Source organism: Pomacea canaliculata, linkage group LG3 (assembly GCF_003073045.1).
Source record: "Pomacea canaliculata isolate SZHN2017 linkage group LG3, ASM307304v1, whole genome shotgun sequence".
Lineage (NCBI taxonomy): Eukaryota > Metazoa > Mollusca > Gastropoda > Architaenioglossa > Ampullariidae > Pomacea > Pomacea canaliculata.
Window position 1 is genome coordinate 34,810,995 of NC_037592.1, and position 17,450 is coordinate 34,828,444.

The window sequence follows — 17,450 nt, forward strand, 5'->3', positions numbered from 1 at the left end:
TGTCCAGGCCAACTGTCCACTTCTTATTCCTTTTCACCACATGGGAGCATAGAGAACTGGCCACTAGGTGATCTTTTATTCTGGAGTTTTCTGTGTCCGCCAGTGGGGGGAAGGAGGAGACACACACACACAGAGGGCAATCTTTCGGTATTAGTGGGAGAAAAACAAACCACACACACAAAATACCCCCCCCCCCAAATCAGTTTTCTTTGGAGTGGGATGTCTCGGCCATGTCGCATCTGCATCTGGAGAATGTGCTCATGCCTTTGGTATAAATAGTGTATCCATCTATGGTTAGAATTAGCAATGGTTGTTTTGACAAAGGCTAAATACGTTATGGTGTTCTCTCACCTTCACTGTGTGCAAAGTTAGGAACATAAGATCTTGAAGCAGCCAAAACTGTTTTTCAGGTGCTCAACGTCTGATCCGATAAGTCGGGTGGCAGAAGGTAAAGCTGTCTGTTGACAAAACATTAGGGGTAGCTTACTGGTGGTGGTGGTACTGAAACCGCTTACATTGCAGCTGTATGTCGACATTCACGCTATTAAGTGGCCGATGATAAGGCCGAAGGGTCCGCGTGATTTTGACAGACTACTTCAGTATGTTGATATTCTGGAGCATTTAGCAGCATGGGCAAGTCATGGGCCAGCGTTCTTCCACGTGTTTCACGCGTTCTCTCCAGTAATGAATTTGTTGGGGTCCCCCCGTTGCCTCCTGTTGTTGTTGATCAGTAAAAATGTGATGGTTACCGAGATTTAGGACCCCTTTTATGACCAAGGGTTGTTTCTTCTTCCTTCATCGGCCTAGCACTTATTGGACTGTTGACAGTTACATATCTTCGATGTTTCCAGCGAGGGTCACAGTCCAGCTGTGTTCGGGGCGGCAAATATACCTCCAACTTTGGACTTAAAAATTTCCGCAACGCTTGGGTCTTGCAGGGACCTTCCTGTCATCAGATAAGACTAGAATATTCTTCCTCGTTGCTTCCGTTATAACATTTTGCGGCTGATGGTAAAAATCCTCATTTTTCTTTTCTTTGTGTGTGGAGGTTGGATACCAGATTTGGATCATGGTGACATTGTGTGGTCTGCACAAATTACTAAATGATCTGAAATGCCACTAATTGTATTGATGGCGGGTATAACTCCACTGTCATACACGCGCCCGCACGCACGCACACACCGTTAGTCCGTTACCACACCATGACACCTTTTCAGTGACCTCACACGAGTTCATAACAACGAGTCGCACAATAATAAGGTGACACTATAAAATGACGGAGAGTTTCTTTCCATTTGTCACATCAGAAGATATATATATATAACGATTCGATAGACAGCACTCAAATAAAGGTATTTGGAAAATTCTTATTTCTTTTCTTCATTACTATGGTAGCCTTGTACACTAACATCAGTTTCACTTATTGCGTGTGTTTAAACATTTTAAGATCTTTCTTGTTCGCTCATCATTTGCAGATGGCTGTTTCTTTAGTGATGTGGTTAGAAATCGATGCTTCGAAGATGGTTATATTTTTTCGAAGATACAAATACTATGCATCTACTAAAGGATGAAAGCACAAGAAAGAAAGACCTTCAGTGTCTTTACTATAAAAGTCACTTCATTGGACTAACCATGGCGCCAAGAGAAAATAACCAAAATGCGTTATTGGTCAGTTAAAATGATCACTGTTTTGTAGAAGACAAATTAAAGATAACTTAAAAGGACTAACCACTATCCAAATCCGCCACTTCTGAGTTTTAGTTGCTGTACCTGTTTCTTTTTTTGTGTTGAAGTGTTTTAAGGCATAAGAAAGAGCCGATCCAGAAAGTGAGGACAAAATGAATGACACAGAAGCATCTTCAGGCTCGCTGACCAGCTGGCTGTGGTTGAGTTTGCTCACACTTGTCTGTGTCTTTATCTGGTAAGTATGTACATGGCATACTAGTTCAGTTTTATTGCTGATTTCACGGGGTGCATGCAAACCATACTAGACGAGACCTCCACATGACTAAGGAATCTATTACCTATTCTTTGAAACCAATGAGATTCTTCATGTATTGTGTTTTATTGTTTTGCCAGAGATCGTAAAAGCTCCTTTATCTAGAGATGTTGCTGGTTAAAAAGCTTCAAGGTGTTGTGAACTGCCGGTGGATGTGTAATCGCAGACACGTGACCAACTTCAATTCTAACCAAATTTGTTGTTCTATACATTTTTTTAGGCAGTCGTTGCAGAAGATGTGGACATTTAAAAGACTGGGCATACCTGGTCCCGACCCTCTTCCTATCTGGGGCAATTCGTTAACACTGATTAGAAAGGCGAGTAGTCTGCTCCTTGCCCCTTTTTAGTCATGAAGACAAGGAGACGTAACTCTAAAAAATCCGCAACAAAGACTAGGTTCGTTAGTCTTTTACTAAACATTTTACTATGACAGAGTATCAGTAGCTTCGTAAGGATGGCTTCGATGGTCTCGTGTGAAACTGTGAGTGAAACAGCTTTTTTGTTGATAAAAGCTTTTGATTTGGATTTTCAGGGGCAGAAAGAAATGTTTCCTCTGTGGAAAAAGCAGTACGGAAAAGTCTTTGGGTACGTTTCAGAAGAATATTTGAAACTGTAAAAATGCATTCATAAAAGACAAGCATTATATTTCCAGTGCTGGCATGCAATTCAGTTTGAAAAATAAAATCTAGGAAAAAGGACCGGCGACAACTACAGTCAACGTATTGACTATCTTATTTGGTCAGAATACAATTTGTTGGGTTGCAGTATCATGTCACCATCGAGCTGCGTGGTGGTAGTACACGATCTTGACTTGTTACGAGAAGTGATGGTCAAGAGGTTCTCATCATTTGCCAATCGAGGGGTTAGTATAACTTTTTATATACTTAGCTATTTATTAGGATGAAATGTCCCGTAAGATTCTGCTGTTCGATAAGAATACGTTTAACTCGCAATTTTATCATGCATCTTTTCAGTTAAATCTTTTTCAACCTATAATTTTTACCATAAAAGCAGTAAGCGTTCAATTAAAAGCAAAATGTTTAAAGAAGGGAAGGGTAGAGGCGAAGAACAGAGCTGTCTAGCTTCTGTTAATGTCTTCCAAAGCTTTCCCATGTTGAAATATTTTCTTTATTCTCTGAATGATATATGTTGATCACTTTACCAGACTCAGTCAGTTATCAACTACAAGCCGTGGAATCTTTCTTTGCTGGGACTGAAAAATGACCATTGGAAGCATGTGCGAGGAACCCTTTCGCCGACTTTCAGTTCCGTCAAACTAAAGAAGGTGTGTGACGGCCATCTGGGCTAACCCCTAAACACTATAGGGTATTCTTCTAGCACATGAAAAGCTATGCCAGAAAATTGTTCTCAATTTGTCCCATTTCTATTTAAAGAGTTCATAAAGAAATACAAGTCTCGAATGATATCAGCTGAAGACTGTAAGGAGTTATCAAGCAGGTGTTTACAATGACCTTAGGGCCACACCTTTCTTCCCCTGTAAACTACCAAGGCTTTGTGCACTCGTATTGTTTATTCTATGAAGCAGATTGTCAGTCCTGTAAAACCCATCAAAGTGATTTTGAGAGTTCGACGCTGGCTTTGAATGCAGTGATGATGATGCTAATACTAAAAGTTTTCTTCTTTTTTAGATGATGCCTGCCATAGAACGGGTTGTCCATAACCTCGTGGACAACGTGCAAGAAAAAGCTAGAAACAATGAAGCCGTGGAGCTAAAAAAGTAAGTGTGGGTCTCCCTTGAACCTGACTGACCAAAGACGACATCCACGAAAGTAGAATATCAAGAAATTCTTTTAGCAAATAAATACTTTCGGAATGTGTTAACAAAAAGAGAAACATTACTAGAAAGTGATTTATGAGGAGTTTCATTGTCATCTCCGTCTGGTGCACTTCCGTGACCTAGGAATATTTTAAAATTATATTCACCACATTATTAAACATATAAATCGGGAAAGAATCTACTTCTCTATGGAGGAAAGTGGAGACAGGGCTTGATAGAAGTTTTGATAACCTATAACCCTGACCTCGTGTTCAGGTTCTGCGCATGCTTCACGATGGACGTCATCGCTGGCGCAGCATTTGGCCTGCAGGTAGATTCTGTGAAAAATCCACAGGACCAGTTCGTCTACCACGGCCACAACCTCATGTTCGGCCGACGATGGGTGCTGAGGTTGTCGGGTGCGTATCTGTTCAGTTACGTATGTCCTTAGAAACATTGAAATAAAATATTACTATATTATGAAATACTTCCAAGAGAACCCTCAGACTTTTATATAAAAATTTTATGTATTAAAGAAAATTCCGAGACCTAAGGAAAAAATATTTTTACCCTTTTTAATACATTTCAAGTCAAAGGGAGTTAGAAAAAATTACTTATTTAACTTAGTATAGCACAGCTACAGACATTTTCTTCAGCTTGAACTCCGATGGTAACTATTTTCCACCGTGTGTTTGTCTTGCCAGCGTTCGTCCCATGGTTGATACCCGTCCTGAACAGGTTTGGCCTGACCTTTTTCCCTCCAGCGTCCTCACAATTCTTTACTCGTGTTATCGACAGAGCATTGGAGGAACGGCGTCGACACCAAGACAAGGTGTGTCATTAAAGACAAACATGTTTGTAAACACGATGGCAAGCAGTTACATAAATAACAAACATACCATGTGGAAAACAACATATCATGCGAACAAAGCACACGCATAATTCACAGATGAACGCGTGTCAGCGCATTACTCGAAGGTGGGAAAGTATCTACAGTCTCAGCTCTAAATACAACAGACATGTCTTTGCAAAAAAAAAAAAAAAAAAAAAGAAAGTGCTTGTGCGCATAATAAAAACGATTTTTCGAGAGACCGGAGATGTTGAACAGAAACTGGAGAGATAATTATGTAGATAATGGCTAATGAGGCGCCGGTATAAACAGCTCATGAATGTTACAGCTACATTCCGGCACACGTGTAACAAACCAAAACACTTGTTTGACAATTTTTCTGCTTTGAGACGGCAAAATGAAATGTTTGAAGGTTACAACATTTTTTTTCAAAAGTCTTTGCAGGGACTCTTAAACAACTTTAGGAGAGATAGTCTTTCCCGATTGTAACGATTACTACCCTTCCTAGATCATCAGGTGAGATCCGAGGGTACCATGCACTTAATAACCTTTGATTTGATTAGGCTACAAACTATCCTGTACACTTAATGCAAATTTTATCCCTAACAATAGTTTGGAATCTTGATGGTCAGCACGTGAATATTCACTTGTAAAACTGTGTTCAGCACCAACAAATGAGCTTCTGCTTCGTTCCAGAAGTTCCACGACTTCCTTCAGCTCCTCCTGGAGGCAGAGACGGACAAAGACGAGGAGGTGGACGCCGAGATCGACCACAGAAGTTACCTGAGCATGTCCACGCACTGGACACGCAAAGGTGTGTTAGGTGTTGCCTAGAGGTCGCTGTTAATCTTGTTGTTTATCTTGTTGTTTATCTTAGGTCTATTGTACTAAGAAGTCATAAGTCATGGATTATGTAAAAACGTGTCTTAAGCTATCGACGAAACATCAAAAGCAGGCGTCGTCCATCACATTTTCACTACTCTTAGGATTTTGCAACAGAAAACGCAGTGGGGATGTTTATAGGCTTTCATAAAACAGATTTGGGAAAAAGGTATCCTGCACAGAACAGCATTAGAAAAACTTTGCACTCCACTTGTTCTTTCTGAAAAAAAAAAGAACAGAGGAAAGATGCATTTTCAGGCAACAAAACTTCATCAACGTCTGGAATGCAAGTACATTTTTTTAGGTGTTTGCTTCTTTGTGAGAACAAGTGAATGAGAGAGAGTTTATTATTTGTGTGATGCATTGTGTAAATTTTAGAAAACTAAGGGTTGGAGACATACAGACAGATATATAGGCCAGGCTGTAAGAACTGAGTTGGTTTCTGTGCAGGCCTGACTCTGGATGAAATGCACGGGAATGTGTTGTTATTTTTTCTGGCCGGTCATGACACCGTGTCCAGTGCCATGTCGACCACTTTGTTCTGCCTTGCTGCCAACCCCGAGTGTCTGAGCAAAGCTCAGCAAGAAGTGGACAAGAAACTAGGACAGGTAATAATAACAACAACTACTACAACACCAATAATATTTATAACAACAACGTGGGGTTTATATAGCGCGTAATCACGCTCACGAAGATGCTCTCAGCGCTTAAGACAAGAATACAAACGAGGGAAAGAGAAACAATTATGCAGACAAACAATAAAAGACAAACGTAGAGGACACACAGATGAATCAGGGAACAAACAGTAAGGATGGAGAGTGTCATAAACCTGCAGAGGAAGACGAGAATCACGTGATCACAAGGGGAGAATGGGCACGAAGACTGGATCAGATGATAGCTTGGGCAGGGTTAAATACGAGTACGAATACGGGCAGGGTTAACCACGAGTACCAATATGGAAATTGAGTTACCTTCTCCTGTCACACGAAGACGCCAGTCCCCGTGAATAGAAGCCCACCATCACACACAGTACATATTTTGCATTCATCCTTTACTTCTACACAAACATCACTACGTATATACATATTCTACACAAATATGACACTAATAGAATGAATACTACGTGCATAAAAACATTTTATTTTTGCTATAAGGTTGGGCGACATTCATGGGTTATTTGATTTTCACAGCAGCAAGACAACAACAGCAAAAATAAATAAAATACAAAAACTAGGAACAAGAAGGAGTTTGAAATATCTGCATTCGTTTTTTGGTGGTGAAAGGGTCAACAACTATCCAGCTACATTATGTAATTTTTATGTTTCATGTTTGATCTCGATCGACTGCTTTACAAATCAGAGGCCACCAGACTACCAGTCCATCAGCGAGCTGCAGTACCTGGACATGTGCATGAACGAGGCCATGCGACTCCTGGGACCTATCGTCGCGTAAGTGACTCGTCAACGGCAAGAGTTAATTAATTATCCAGGAGTCAGTAATTCTGAAATCATTATCTACTCGAGAAGTAATCATGCGCAGTACAGATCACATGTATGTATTTATCTACAGATCCCATCCATGCATTTTAAGAAATGTATCTGAGTATTTACCAAGCATCCAAACTCCAGAACACAGTTCATTCAAACTGCGTGTGACAAACAGCCTTCTTACTTTCCTCTAACAGTAATTCTACATGGTAGTCTAATTTACAGACCTTCAGACAAAGCACTCAGAATCACTTAAATGTCCATACTTTGAATTTAGAGATTCAACTTCGCTTTTAGAGCTTTAAAAGTCAAAATCACCATAACTCTTCTATGATTTATGGCAAGAAACGAGAACCTGTATTACAGGTAATGATGAAGCAGGTAAAGCAGGTTGGACGTGTTGTTTACTTCCTGTAGGCTGGACCGTGAGTGTGTGGAGGATACGGAGTTGGGAGGATACAAGGTGCTCAAGAACATGCGCATTCTCATTCCAATTGAGGTCATTCACAACGACCCCGACATCTGGCCCGACCCCTCTAAATATGACCCGGAGAGGTAAGAGAACGGCTTAGACAATTTACACGTAGCTTGGATTTACTTGTAGTAGATTGTTGACGATAGTCACGTGACTCAACAAAATAGCATATTTGAAGAGAAATGAAAAACCACTTTCGTTCGCGCAGTGGCTGATCTGCCTAATGTTCATCGAATTCCGTAACGTTCTTTAACGGAAGTTGTTTTCTGTTACAATTGTGTTGAAAAGAAAGCTATAGTTACTTTAAAATTCAACTGACATTAAAAACATTCTTCACTCTCTTATTTTTCGTAATGAATGGCTCTCCACTTTTTTACTTAAAGAGTTTCATTAAGCACTCTCTTCCAGACACACACCGGAAGCACGTGCTACCCGGCACCCGTTCAGCTTTATGCCCTTCGGACTAGGCCCCCGCAACTGTATTGGCATGAGGCTGGCGCAGCTGGAGATCCGGATGGCTCTGGCAGCTGTTCTGCAACGTTTCACACCTGTCCTGTGTGAGAAGTCAGTGGTAAGTGTTTGGAACAGAACCCTTGCACACCCTTGTCAGGGAATTCAGATGATGACGATGTTGTCTGCGTGAGAGATAAACCACATGACGCCAAGAATGATGATGAATTACCGATGTTTAAAATTGATCGCATAATTCACCATACGTACAATCAATGTTGATGGAAGGAAGGGGAGAAAAGTAATCAAACATTATCGCACTCACAAATTTGGCACGCCATTTGTGCGTTTATGTTTATCATTTTCTGTGACAGTACCCGCCCACGAACTTTTATCAAGGGACCAAAGTCAGCAAGGACGGCTTGTGGATTAAATTCCAGCCTAGAGCATCAGGGCCATCAAGTGAGAAGATGGCATAGCCAGACAGGGATAGCTGTGAAGCAGAAATTGAAAGCTGTGTTTGACGTGAAACATGTGATCGTTGCAACAGAGAGAACTACTAAGAGGTGTAAAAACATATCAGTAGAAAAGCAATGTATACAGGACTGTGCGGTAAACTTTGTACGAGAAGTTAATGATGCTTAGATTGAGATTCTGAAAACAACCCACGCATTAAACAATTTCTCGACTTAGTCTTTACATTAACGCAAAGATCAGTCTGACACCAACAGCAATATAATCGTCTACTAATTTAATTAGATCACGTATAATATCAAAGATGTCAACGTTAGCTGCAAAGGAATCTTAACACAAACGCCTGTTCTGTTACGGTGACATCTAGCATCTCGACAAGAACAGCAAGAGAGGATGAAAAGAAAAAAAGTCGCAGTTAACATCAAGCAATGAAGAGGGAAAATTACATAACAATAACTGGTACAATAGTCCACAAGTGTTGTGTAACCTACTTCAAAATTTCCTGTTGTATAAGAAAATATTGTCGACTGAACGCTACGTACATATGCGTCAGAGCACCATCCTTCGTTGCTTTATGCAGCTAATTCCCAGCAATAACTGAAAGTTTGTTTGAAAGTTTAAATTAATTGAAATTCTATTTTAAAATGTTAGGCGTCACTAGTACAACCAGTGGTATGTTGTTCCTCAGGTAAGTAAATTATGCGAGGGATGGCATCAGTTGGAAGGGGAAGGAACTGCCAGCTAGAAGATAAATGTTGAGAGAAGTCTCCCCAAAGAACATATCTGCAAGAACGTAAATAAAATAGTTCTAGTCATGAAAAATGTTCGGTCTGCCATCTTGCGTCACTTCCGATTTGCAAGCCAGCGCCCGAGGCTGCACAGGTCCAGAGCGAGCACAAGGGAGGCAACTGACAGGAGAATGGCTGTTCCCATGGAGCCGAGCATCCGTGCGCTGGGGCGATCGTCTTGAACAGAGACGAGTTTTCTTCTGCTTCGAGACGTGGACTTGTAGTCCACCAACATGTCCTCCAGCAAGTCCTGGAGACTGGAATTGTTGAACTCGGGGGAGGTTTCGGTGGGGACGCAGAGGGCGTAGCAAGCACACAGCGTAGCAGCATCCCCTGCCAGCAAAACAAGGAGATAGGCTATAAGGCTAGCTGAAAAAGAAATATTATTTTATAAGCGGTGTTGATTCTTTATAAGGCATTAGTTCCCAAAGTGTGAAAGGAAACCTGCGTTCCATTCGGGAGGTACAAGGCTTTGACGGTCAAGACGTCACTTCCCTCGATGTCACAAAAATCAGGCAAACTGATTGGACAATACCTGATTAGCTTAAAGCTCTTGCTTTTAATAATAATAAGAAGAAGAAGAAGTAGTAGTAGTAGTAGTATAGCACCTTCCCTACTGTAAAGTAGGCTGAAGATGTTGCACAAAAAGAAAAAACAAAAAACAACAACATACAAACATAAATAATTTGAGGAGTTAGAGGCAAAGTCCATGCACGTAAGCTTTTTTAAAATAACTATTTTCCTATTGCTTGCTATTCATTTTATCTCGTCAGTCAACTTGATTTGATGAATGCCTCGGGTTAGTCTTTAATGACAGAAATTATGGTGATTTTGTTTCTCGATCGGTTAGAAATTTGCGTGTCGTGAATTATTAGAGCTATTATGTTGCGTCTAAGGCAAGAAAATGTGTGTTTGTGTCTGGCCTATTAATAAATCCGATTATGTTCACCTATCTTTCACCTGTCTCCTGATCCAGTCTATCGGGTCAGTCTGTCTCTTACTTTCTCTCTTATCACAATCTTTCTTTCTCTCTCTCTCTCACACACACACACGCGCGTATTCAATCTCACCGGTAGAGCTAGAAGACTCCGTACTCATCGCTGGCGTTGCGGAAAGTTCTCGAGTGACTGCCTCGTTCCCATATCCAGCAGTTGAATGATCGACCTCAGACGATGATGTTTGGTCGAAGTAGGCCAAACTGGAAAACGGGAGGGTTGTCTGACCAGCACCCTGTTGCATTCCACCGCCTGCTGTCGTCTCCCTTGAAGAGGGTGGCAGCGACGTTGTTGGCCCCAACAGCTGCAAAATAGAGGTCAGTTGGTCTGTCTGCTTGCTCCCAGTCGTTTCCTGAACATACAGTGACGTCACAGTTTTGGTCTGACCCTGCTGAACGTTCTGGTAGGAAGGTATCAGGAGGTTGAAACCGACGGTCTGAAATGGTTTCGTCGCTGCAAACGCCGACGTCGATGCGGCTGACTCAGCAAACATTCCCGTGCTTGGCAGCAGGTCGACTTGTGTCGTTGTCGCAATGTCGAGGGTTTGTGTAGTCGTCTTCGTCGCCACATACGTCACTTTGGCTGACGCTTCAGTGATCGCGGTCGAGACGGCTGCTGATGCCTTGACGTCAGATGATGCGCTCGTATTCGTTGACGTCTGCCCTGGGCTCGCGTTCGTGTAATCATACGTCGCAGCCTGCGTCACGCCACTTGCGGACGTCACTGTTGCGCTATTCATGGCTTTCGTCACACTGCTCGATGACGTCAGCGTTGTTCCGTTTGTTATTGACGCGTTTGCTGCCTGCGTTGTCGTGTTGGCATTTCTCAAATACAATGTCAAAATGTTTTTTGCCGTTAATGTTGTTGTTGCCGCTGGCGTCACGGATGTTGTTTCGCTCACTGCTGGGAGGCTATTCCATGTCGTCTTGGCCACAATTGTCGGATTGTTCGTCGTGGTTTGAAGCCTTGTTGTATCTTTTATCGCTTCGAATGGCAGTGCCTCCGTTATCCCGAGATCAAACACCGACGTCGCCAAGATAGCCACCTTCGTTTCAACGTCGACTTGTACCGTGACCACATACTCCTCCACAACGCTGACCATAATCTGCAGCGGAGTAGCACTCAACTCAACTTCCGATATCACCTCCATTGAGTCTGTTGAGGGCAGCAGGAACATCACAGAACTGTTGTCCGGATACAGCAGGCTGTTTATCAGGGTTGATGAGAAGTCGTAGACTGACGCTGCAAAGAGGATAAAATAAAGAGTCATTGCACGCGCGTACATCGGGGACACAATAAGGAGAGAGAGAGAAGCGCAGACATATATATATATATATAAAGTCCGGCAGATAAATCCACATACAAACAGGAAGACTAGAAGAACAGGGTGGCCTTCAGAACACACGAGAGGCTATAGAACAGGATGGACGTAGCTGGCGTTTTCTTACTGCGGAAGCAGGTGCGAATGTAGAGGACAAAATAATTCGCCCCCACTTTAAGAATTTGGCTGTGATCGTCTGCCACTGGGGTTCTAGCGTAGTAGAGGTAGCACGTCCTGGTTCTGTTGTTGACGGTGACGGCCCAGCACTCCAGACCTTTATAGTAGAAGCTGTTGCAATGGTCTAGACACTCGTTGACGCTCCTCACTTGCCCCAGAACCCAGTCCGAAGAGATGGCCATTCCAGACAAGTTCCGAAAGGTGCAGTTGTCTAAAAGCAAGAAATGTGGACGATTATATATACCTACACCATAAGGCAGGTCAAAGTTGTCCTTTTCGATTTTTAGGGAGCTTTACGTGAGGGCGGTGCCTATCTCCCCTTCCTCACTGACTTACCTTTCCCAACCAAGCAGGAGTCAGATTCCCGACAGCTGGGTTCGGAAAGTTTGCTGCACCACACTGGTATCGAACCGGCTTGTCCACGGGTTTCAACGCCAGTGCTCTATCAACTTGGTTATCCACTTCCCCCTAAGATGTACTACGATCGAAAGGAGTTTCAATATCTATCTATCGCTTTCTTTATCTGAAATGTTGATAAAATAGTTTATTGGGAAGATACTCCTCCCTCGTTATAAAGTATTTTATCTGGTTTATATTTGGATTTGTGAGATTCAGACCTACTTTTCTCGAGCTTTTGACACAGAACAGCCGCCTGCGGGAGTAGACAAGATTCCGATTCCCTTTGCAGACCGCTGGTCACGTGGTATGTAACGCTGACACAGGATGGGGAGACATTAGCAGATCCGTTAAGCCAGAGGGCATTGTCCTGGTTCGCCGACAAAAGATCACCTAACCACACCCTTCACACAAAGATCAAGCAAAATTTGTTCGTCGACTTTATTTCCTTGTCTAGCAATGTAGCTGTTGTTTTGTTTGTGTGGTACGTCCATCCATCTGATAAGTATTTATACATATAAATCGTATTCAGTCATCGATGATGTCCACAGAGGCAAAATATTTGAACCATCTGCATATACAGTCGATATCGGTATTGTTATAATCACCATTAAGACAAAACTATCACATCTACCAAAACAAGTGCGCGCGCACACACACACACACCAATGAAGGGGAGAGAGAGAGATGGAAGAAGAAAGAAGAGAAAGAGAATAATCTCACTTTGGGATCGTAGAATTTTGCAGCAAGGTGATCACAGTATCTGCGATGGCGTCGTTCGTTGGCATGACAAGGTTCACCTGGCTTCCTGGAGTGCTCAGAGCCTGGCAGACGTCACTAGCCACACTCCACGTCACCCTCACCGGAAAATACGTCATGCTTAGCAAGCCACGTGACGCACCTGAACTCTCTGAGTCCGTAGCGCTTGCTTCTGAAGGCGCTAAAGACACCATGCACCACTACGATTTCTTCTACGAATATACATATATATTCCTAATAATTCCTAAAGATTTTTCTAATTCTAATAACGAGGACCTTATTATTCAGATTACGAAAGGTTAACCGTCAGATACACAAGCAGATCGCGCGCAAAGGAAATGTTAGAGAGACGAAATTACAACACTGTCCAAGATTTACCAGCTTAGTAAATGCAGGAATACCCGTGCCAAAGGAGGCATTCACAGTTGAGTGTTGAGTGAAGGAGTATTATTTATGGAGAATGCAGAAATGATTATCAAAGGGCAAGAAAAAAATTGCGAAAAGAAAATGACGACTTATCTGAAATAAACTAGCATTAATAAAAGCCACGTTAAAAATAAAGTTTTCTTTTCATCTATAGGGAGAAGTCTGTGTCGTGTCTGTGCTTTCCTGTTAATATATAGAAAGAGAACAGAGGGAAGGAACTGGAATGAGCAAACTTGTGGAAGGATGAAATACCCGAGCCCTCGGTACACGGGGGGTCATACATCAAGCTTGTGGAGACCAAAGGCTTTGTGGTCTCGTCGTAAACACCTGGAAAACAATCATAAACACTGCTGAAATAGTAGGCAGGCAAACTCTTTGCTTATGTTGAACACAAGTGTGGGTATTGATGAGACTGCCTTTAAAAAGTTTGTTCTCAAAATGTATTGTGGTTAATGATTAGTTCAAAATTAAAATGCCTTTTACTCTTAAAATGTAGTGAGATTAACGATGAATCCACCTTTAAACTGCAGGAAGAACTATCACTCCCCTCACCAACATGACAAGTTGCAAGGAACACCGTAGTCCCCATGGAAAAGTTCAAGCTCGAGTTATTAAATGGACGATCGGACATGCGCAGAGTGCAGTTGCTGGATGCGGCAGTCCACTCGGCCGCCCAGCAGTCCAGACCAAAGGCCGCGGTGCTGTGACACAGATCCATGCAGGCTACAGATGTCCTGGCACTCATCACGACAGCCAGAGAGTCCGTGTTGATGGTGGAGTTGGCCCAGCCATCAGAAAACAAGCACGGGCCTGCTCACATGCCAGACCACCGCCAATATAACAAGGCACGAATACCCTTAGACCTCCCCCTACCTCGCCACTTACCCACAGTAGAAGCCTTTCCCCATGGAAGCATATTTTAAAATAATAATAATCATAAAGAGGATAAAGTTACTTGATGGTTACCTTTATTCCTCAATTAAAAGTTAGCTCAAAGCACTTGACGACAAAAAAAAAAAAAAAAAGAACAAACAAAAAAACCCAACACACACACACGAAATACTCGACTGTCAATGAACACTAACAAGAATTTCAGTAGGTGTCCAACGATGTTCCAACTCACCTGCCGACGACACGCACATGACTCTCAGAGTGACGGAGCATTGCTCTGTGACCCATTGGAGCCCAGTGCTGGTCCACGTGGCCTTCACGCAGTGGTTGACCACTTTATTCTGAGGTGAGCCTTGATACCAGTTGCTCCACACCCCTAAGGGAGCGCACGTGTTGTTGGCCCGCATAAGCCAGTGGTAGCCAACACCAGGGTTTGTGACGTTCGGATCGTGCAGACTTATCCAGGTATCCTGGCTGCATCACATTTCATAATAAAACAAACAATGCAAAGAAAAGCATATGTGCAAATATAGAATATACAAACATACAAGAGACGTGTGTGTTATGAAGAAGAGAGTATCAAGTACAGAAGGTGGAGGAGGAAAAGCCACTGGAGATATTTGATCCCTGAAGTACACTCGTAAGAGTGACGTTGTTCCCTCAGTCTCCTTGTGAGGCACGTGACGGACAAAGACAGGGAAAGTCGCTTTGTCTACATCACAGAGTGTTGGTATGGAATGCCGGAGAGAAAGTGAAAAAGATATGGCAAAGATAAAAAAAGGAAATAACAAAGTGAAAGAATATGTAATGTTTGTATGTTTATTTGTTGCTATTTACTTACATTTTATTGAACCACGGTTTCCCATCTGCCTGCGTTGCTATGGTGTTGAGAATGTCGGTATGTAGTTGTGTGGAGGGGCTGATCATGTTTTGGCCTTGCTCTTGGCAAAACGCTACAGCGGACTGCCATGACATCTTCGCTTGGTCGCCATAGTACGTGTACACAGTCTTGTTCAGCGCACTAACCACAGAAACTGAACAACAGATAACAACGACAATAAAGCTGATCTAGGCGAATCATCGTTGAAAATTACCATTGAAAGGAAAATATTCTGCAGACAACAATGGGCCATCTTATGACTAGAATTTTGGCTGTGTGCTTGTGTGTATGTGTGTGTGCTTGTGTGTATGTGTGCTTGTGTGTGCGAGACAATGAAAGCTAAAGGGTTGACTATGAAGCTAGAGTTGACTCTCTACAGCCATATTTGTGCTGCACACATCATGTACTATAATTTTAAATTTTAATCACGCCTGTGCAATGGTTCATTAGAGTAAGACTTTTGTAATAAATTTTCCTGTGCCGTTCTTAAAATGGACGAAAAGAATGATTTAAAGAAGGAAAAAAAAAGACCGCCCCGTTGTGTTGTACTTAGCTGTTTGACTTAGGGTGGGGTGAGTAGGGTAAACAAGTCATGGAAATTCCAACATCTTAAGTGCTGTCCATTTTCCGAAACAACACAAGGCAGAGATAACAGATTTTCCTCAATACCTTTCATATCTTTTTTTTTTTTTTTTTTTTGGCTTCAAAAGTACAGAAGTCGGTCTATTAGAAGCAACATTTCGATATTCATTTTGTGATATTTTCGTAAATGTTAAAATTCTGGTCTTCTTGAGGACTCTCCATAGCCTCAGCGGACCCTCGGACACTTGAAGTTACCTGGAAAACTACAATACTACTATTGTGGGCTGGAGCTCTTCTAATGTTTATTACAAGTCAGTCTCCGCGAACGCTTTGTTATTGAGACCCATTGTGTGGAGCCTGCACAGCTTTCCGTGGAGCTATTTTGCTGTTACTGCAATGTGTACAACAAAGCAATCTCAACAGCTTTATTGTGTGGCAATATCAAAGGCGGTCTGTCGGGTGACAACATTCAAAGCATTTGTGTAAAGTGCTTCGCGTCCATAGTTTTCTTTCTAGAATCAATACTTGATTGTAGGATTTTTTTCTCGCTACATCCTTCACCTCTTCGGGATGCTTTTTTTCCTATACTCTCGTTTGTCTTATGCAAAAATATTATTAAAAATAAACTAAAACTAAAGGCACCGTCATTATTTAAATACCAGTTTACATCGGAAGCTGGACTTCTTGCCAAACGACATGTTCTAAACATGATTAATCCTAAGCCCTATTCAGTGGGCCGGTATTACAAAGTCTATCATGATGGAAGTTACTTGGTGGGTCATTAACAAAAACCAGGATTCTTTGTCGGGAAAACTTCGTATGCCAATGTTTAAGGTAAGGATTCGGGGAATGGGGGGAGAGGGAGGGGCGCGTGCAAATGCGAATGGCAGATTCTGTCATGGTGGACCAGAACTGCCATATCTCTCTCTTTCGGTTAACCGAACTAACCTAAGGATGGAAACCACGGAAACTATATCATTTTTATTTTATTGTCTCCATGAAATTAATATCAGCATCAGATAAAATAATTATTTTAACGCGTGTTATACGTCTTGAAAAAAAGGCTTGACAAGCTTATAATTTTTAATGTATTTTTAAAGTTACTGATAGAGATTTTATTTTGGATGTCATAAGATTTAGGATCAGTGTTTGTCGTGCCAAAAGTTTTCGTGTTAATTTAACATTGAGATGATGGCTTTTCTTTCATTCCTTGCTGATAATTAGCTGTGTATGTTCTTTTTGTGACTGGCGTTAAGATATCTAGTGATTCTTGTAAGTATGCACGCAGTATGCATGCTTTATTGTCATCAATATCGTCGTTATCATAATCACCATTACCACAGCCACCACCTCGATCACCACAGCTTTGTCTGCTCCTACAAGGCTAAAAACCCCCAACACTGTCCCCAAAGCTTTTTTTGCATTCTGTCACTGCAAGAGCTCAGCCACTATATTACCAACACTAAAGCAAACGCAATAATTCCAGAAACATAAAGGAAATTCAGTTTGTAAGCAGTCCTTGTCTACAAGCTTACCTGTCTGTGTCAACAGTATCAACACCAGCACCGCCCGTCGCTTCATCTTCTTTCCTGGCTCCACAACTCTGAAATTATTTATATCTCCTGGCAGATGAATATTATTCGCGCCCTTAACACGTTAAAATAGTTCAACCAAGACTTTGGTGATAAAAAAGAGAAGACTTAATATAAAGTTAGACTATAGGTACACATTTTATAAACTACAGTCATTCACACACACAGAGTATGTTTGATACTTAGTCTCGGATATACGACAGTAGATTGTCAAGTTTTCCCATGTTTGTTTATAGCTTACCTGTACTG

General features: G+C 41.9%; 3 protein-coding genes across 4 annotated transcripts; 1 reads left to right on the forward strand and 2 right to left on the reverse strand.

Annotated features, from left to right (window-relative positions):
• Positions 1–1,240: 1,240 nt before the first annotated feature.
• LOC112560210 (cytochrome P450 3A29-like) lies at positions 1,241–8,525 on the forward strand. The gene is made up of 15 exons (XM_025231871.1): positions 1,241–1,352; positions 1,794–1,921; positions 2,220–2,316; positions 2,532–2,584; positions 2,765–2,861; positions 3,165–3,284; positions 3,649–3,737; positions 4,053–4,195; positions 4,481–4,608; positions 5,323–5,440; positions 5,959–6,116; positions 6,868–6,956; positions 7,413–7,550; positions 7,879–8,041; positions 8,295–8,525. The coding sequence occupies exons 2-15, from the start codon at positions 1,839–1,841 to the stop codon at positions 8,397–8,399; spliced, it is 1,581 nt and encodes a 526-aa protein (XP_025087656.1). The 5' UTR covers positions 1,241–1,352; positions 1,794–1,838; the 3' UTR covers positions 8,400–8,525.
• Positions 8,526–8,655: 130 nt separating this feature from the next.
• On the reverse strand, positions 8,656–13,000 carry LOC112560209 (uncharacterized protein YMR317W-like). 2 transcript variants are annotated; one of them, XM_025231870.1, is made up of 5 exons: positions 12,795–13,000; positions 12,297–12,475; positions 11,626–11,886; positions 10,277–11,419; positions 8,656–9,515 (listed from the first exon to the last, which is right to left on the reverse strand). In XM_025231870.1, the coding sequence occupies exons 1-5, from the start codon at positions 12,947–12,949 to the stop codon at positions 9,238–9,240; spliced, it is 2,016 nt and encodes a 671-aa protein (XP_025087655.1). In that variant the 5' UTR covers positions 12,950–13,000; the 3' UTR covers positions 8,656–9,237. The 2 variants fall into 2 exon arrangements, with proteins under 2 accessions (XP_025087655.1, XP_025087654.1); XM_025231869.1 differs by having other exon boundaries at positions 10,253–11,419.
• Positions 13,001–13,404: 404 nt separating this feature from the next.
• LOC112559649 lies at positions 13,405–17,195 on the reverse strand. The gene is made up of 5 exons (XM_025230983.1): positions 17,145–17,195; positions 14,989–15,181; positions 14,380–14,621; positions 13,809–14,066; positions 13,405–13,583 (listed from the first exon to the last, which is right to left on the reverse strand). The coding sequence occupies exons 1-5, from the start codon at positions 17,188–17,190 to the stop codon at positions 13,405–13,407; spliced, it is 918 nt and encodes a 305-aa protein (XP_025086768.1). The 5' UTR covers positions 17,191–17,195.
• Between the last annotated feature and the right edge of the window lie 255 nt (positions 17,196–17,450).

Excerpts from the sequence above, each read along its gene's own strand:
- LOC112560210 (XM_025231871.1), top strand. The coding sequence starts at position 1,839 with ATGAATGACACAGAAGCATCTTCAGGCTCGCTGACCAGCTGGCTGTGG. Across the intron at positions 3,285-3,648 it reads GTTCCGTCAAACTAAAGAAG|ATGATGCCTGCCATAGAACG; the intron begins GTGTGTGACGGC and ends CTTCTTTTTTAG. Across the intron at positions 5,441-5,958 it reads CACGCACTGGACACGCAAAG|GCCTGACTCTGGATGAAATG; the intron begins GTGTGTTAGGTG and ends GTTTCTGTGCAG.
- LOC112560209 (XM_025231869.1), bottom strand. The coding sequence starts at position 12,949 with ATGACGTATTTTCCGGTGAGGGTGACGTGGAGTGTGGCTAGTGACGTC. Across the intron at positions 12,476-12,794 it reads CAAAATTCTACGATCCCAAA|GGTGTGGTTAGGTGATCTTT; the intron begins GTGAGATTATTC and ends CTTTGTGTGAAG. Across the intron at positions 11,887-12,296 it reads GTGTCAAAAGCTCGAGAAAA|ACAACTGCACCTTTCGGAAC; the intron begins GTAGGTCTGAAT and ends TCTTGCTTTTAG.
- LOC112559649 (XM_025230983.1), bottom strand. The coding sequence starts at position 17,190 with ATGAAGCGACGGGCGGTGCTGGTGTTGATACTGTTGACACAGACAG. Across the intron at positions 14,622-14,988 it reads AAACCGTGGTTCAATAAAAT|CCAGGATACCTGGATAAGTC; the intron begins GTAAGTAAATAG and ends AATGTGATGCAG. Across the intron at positions 14,067-14,379 it reads CATGTGCGTGTCGTCGGCAG|GCCCGTGCTTGTTTTCTGAT; the intron begins GTGAGTTGGAAC and ends GCATGTGAGCAG.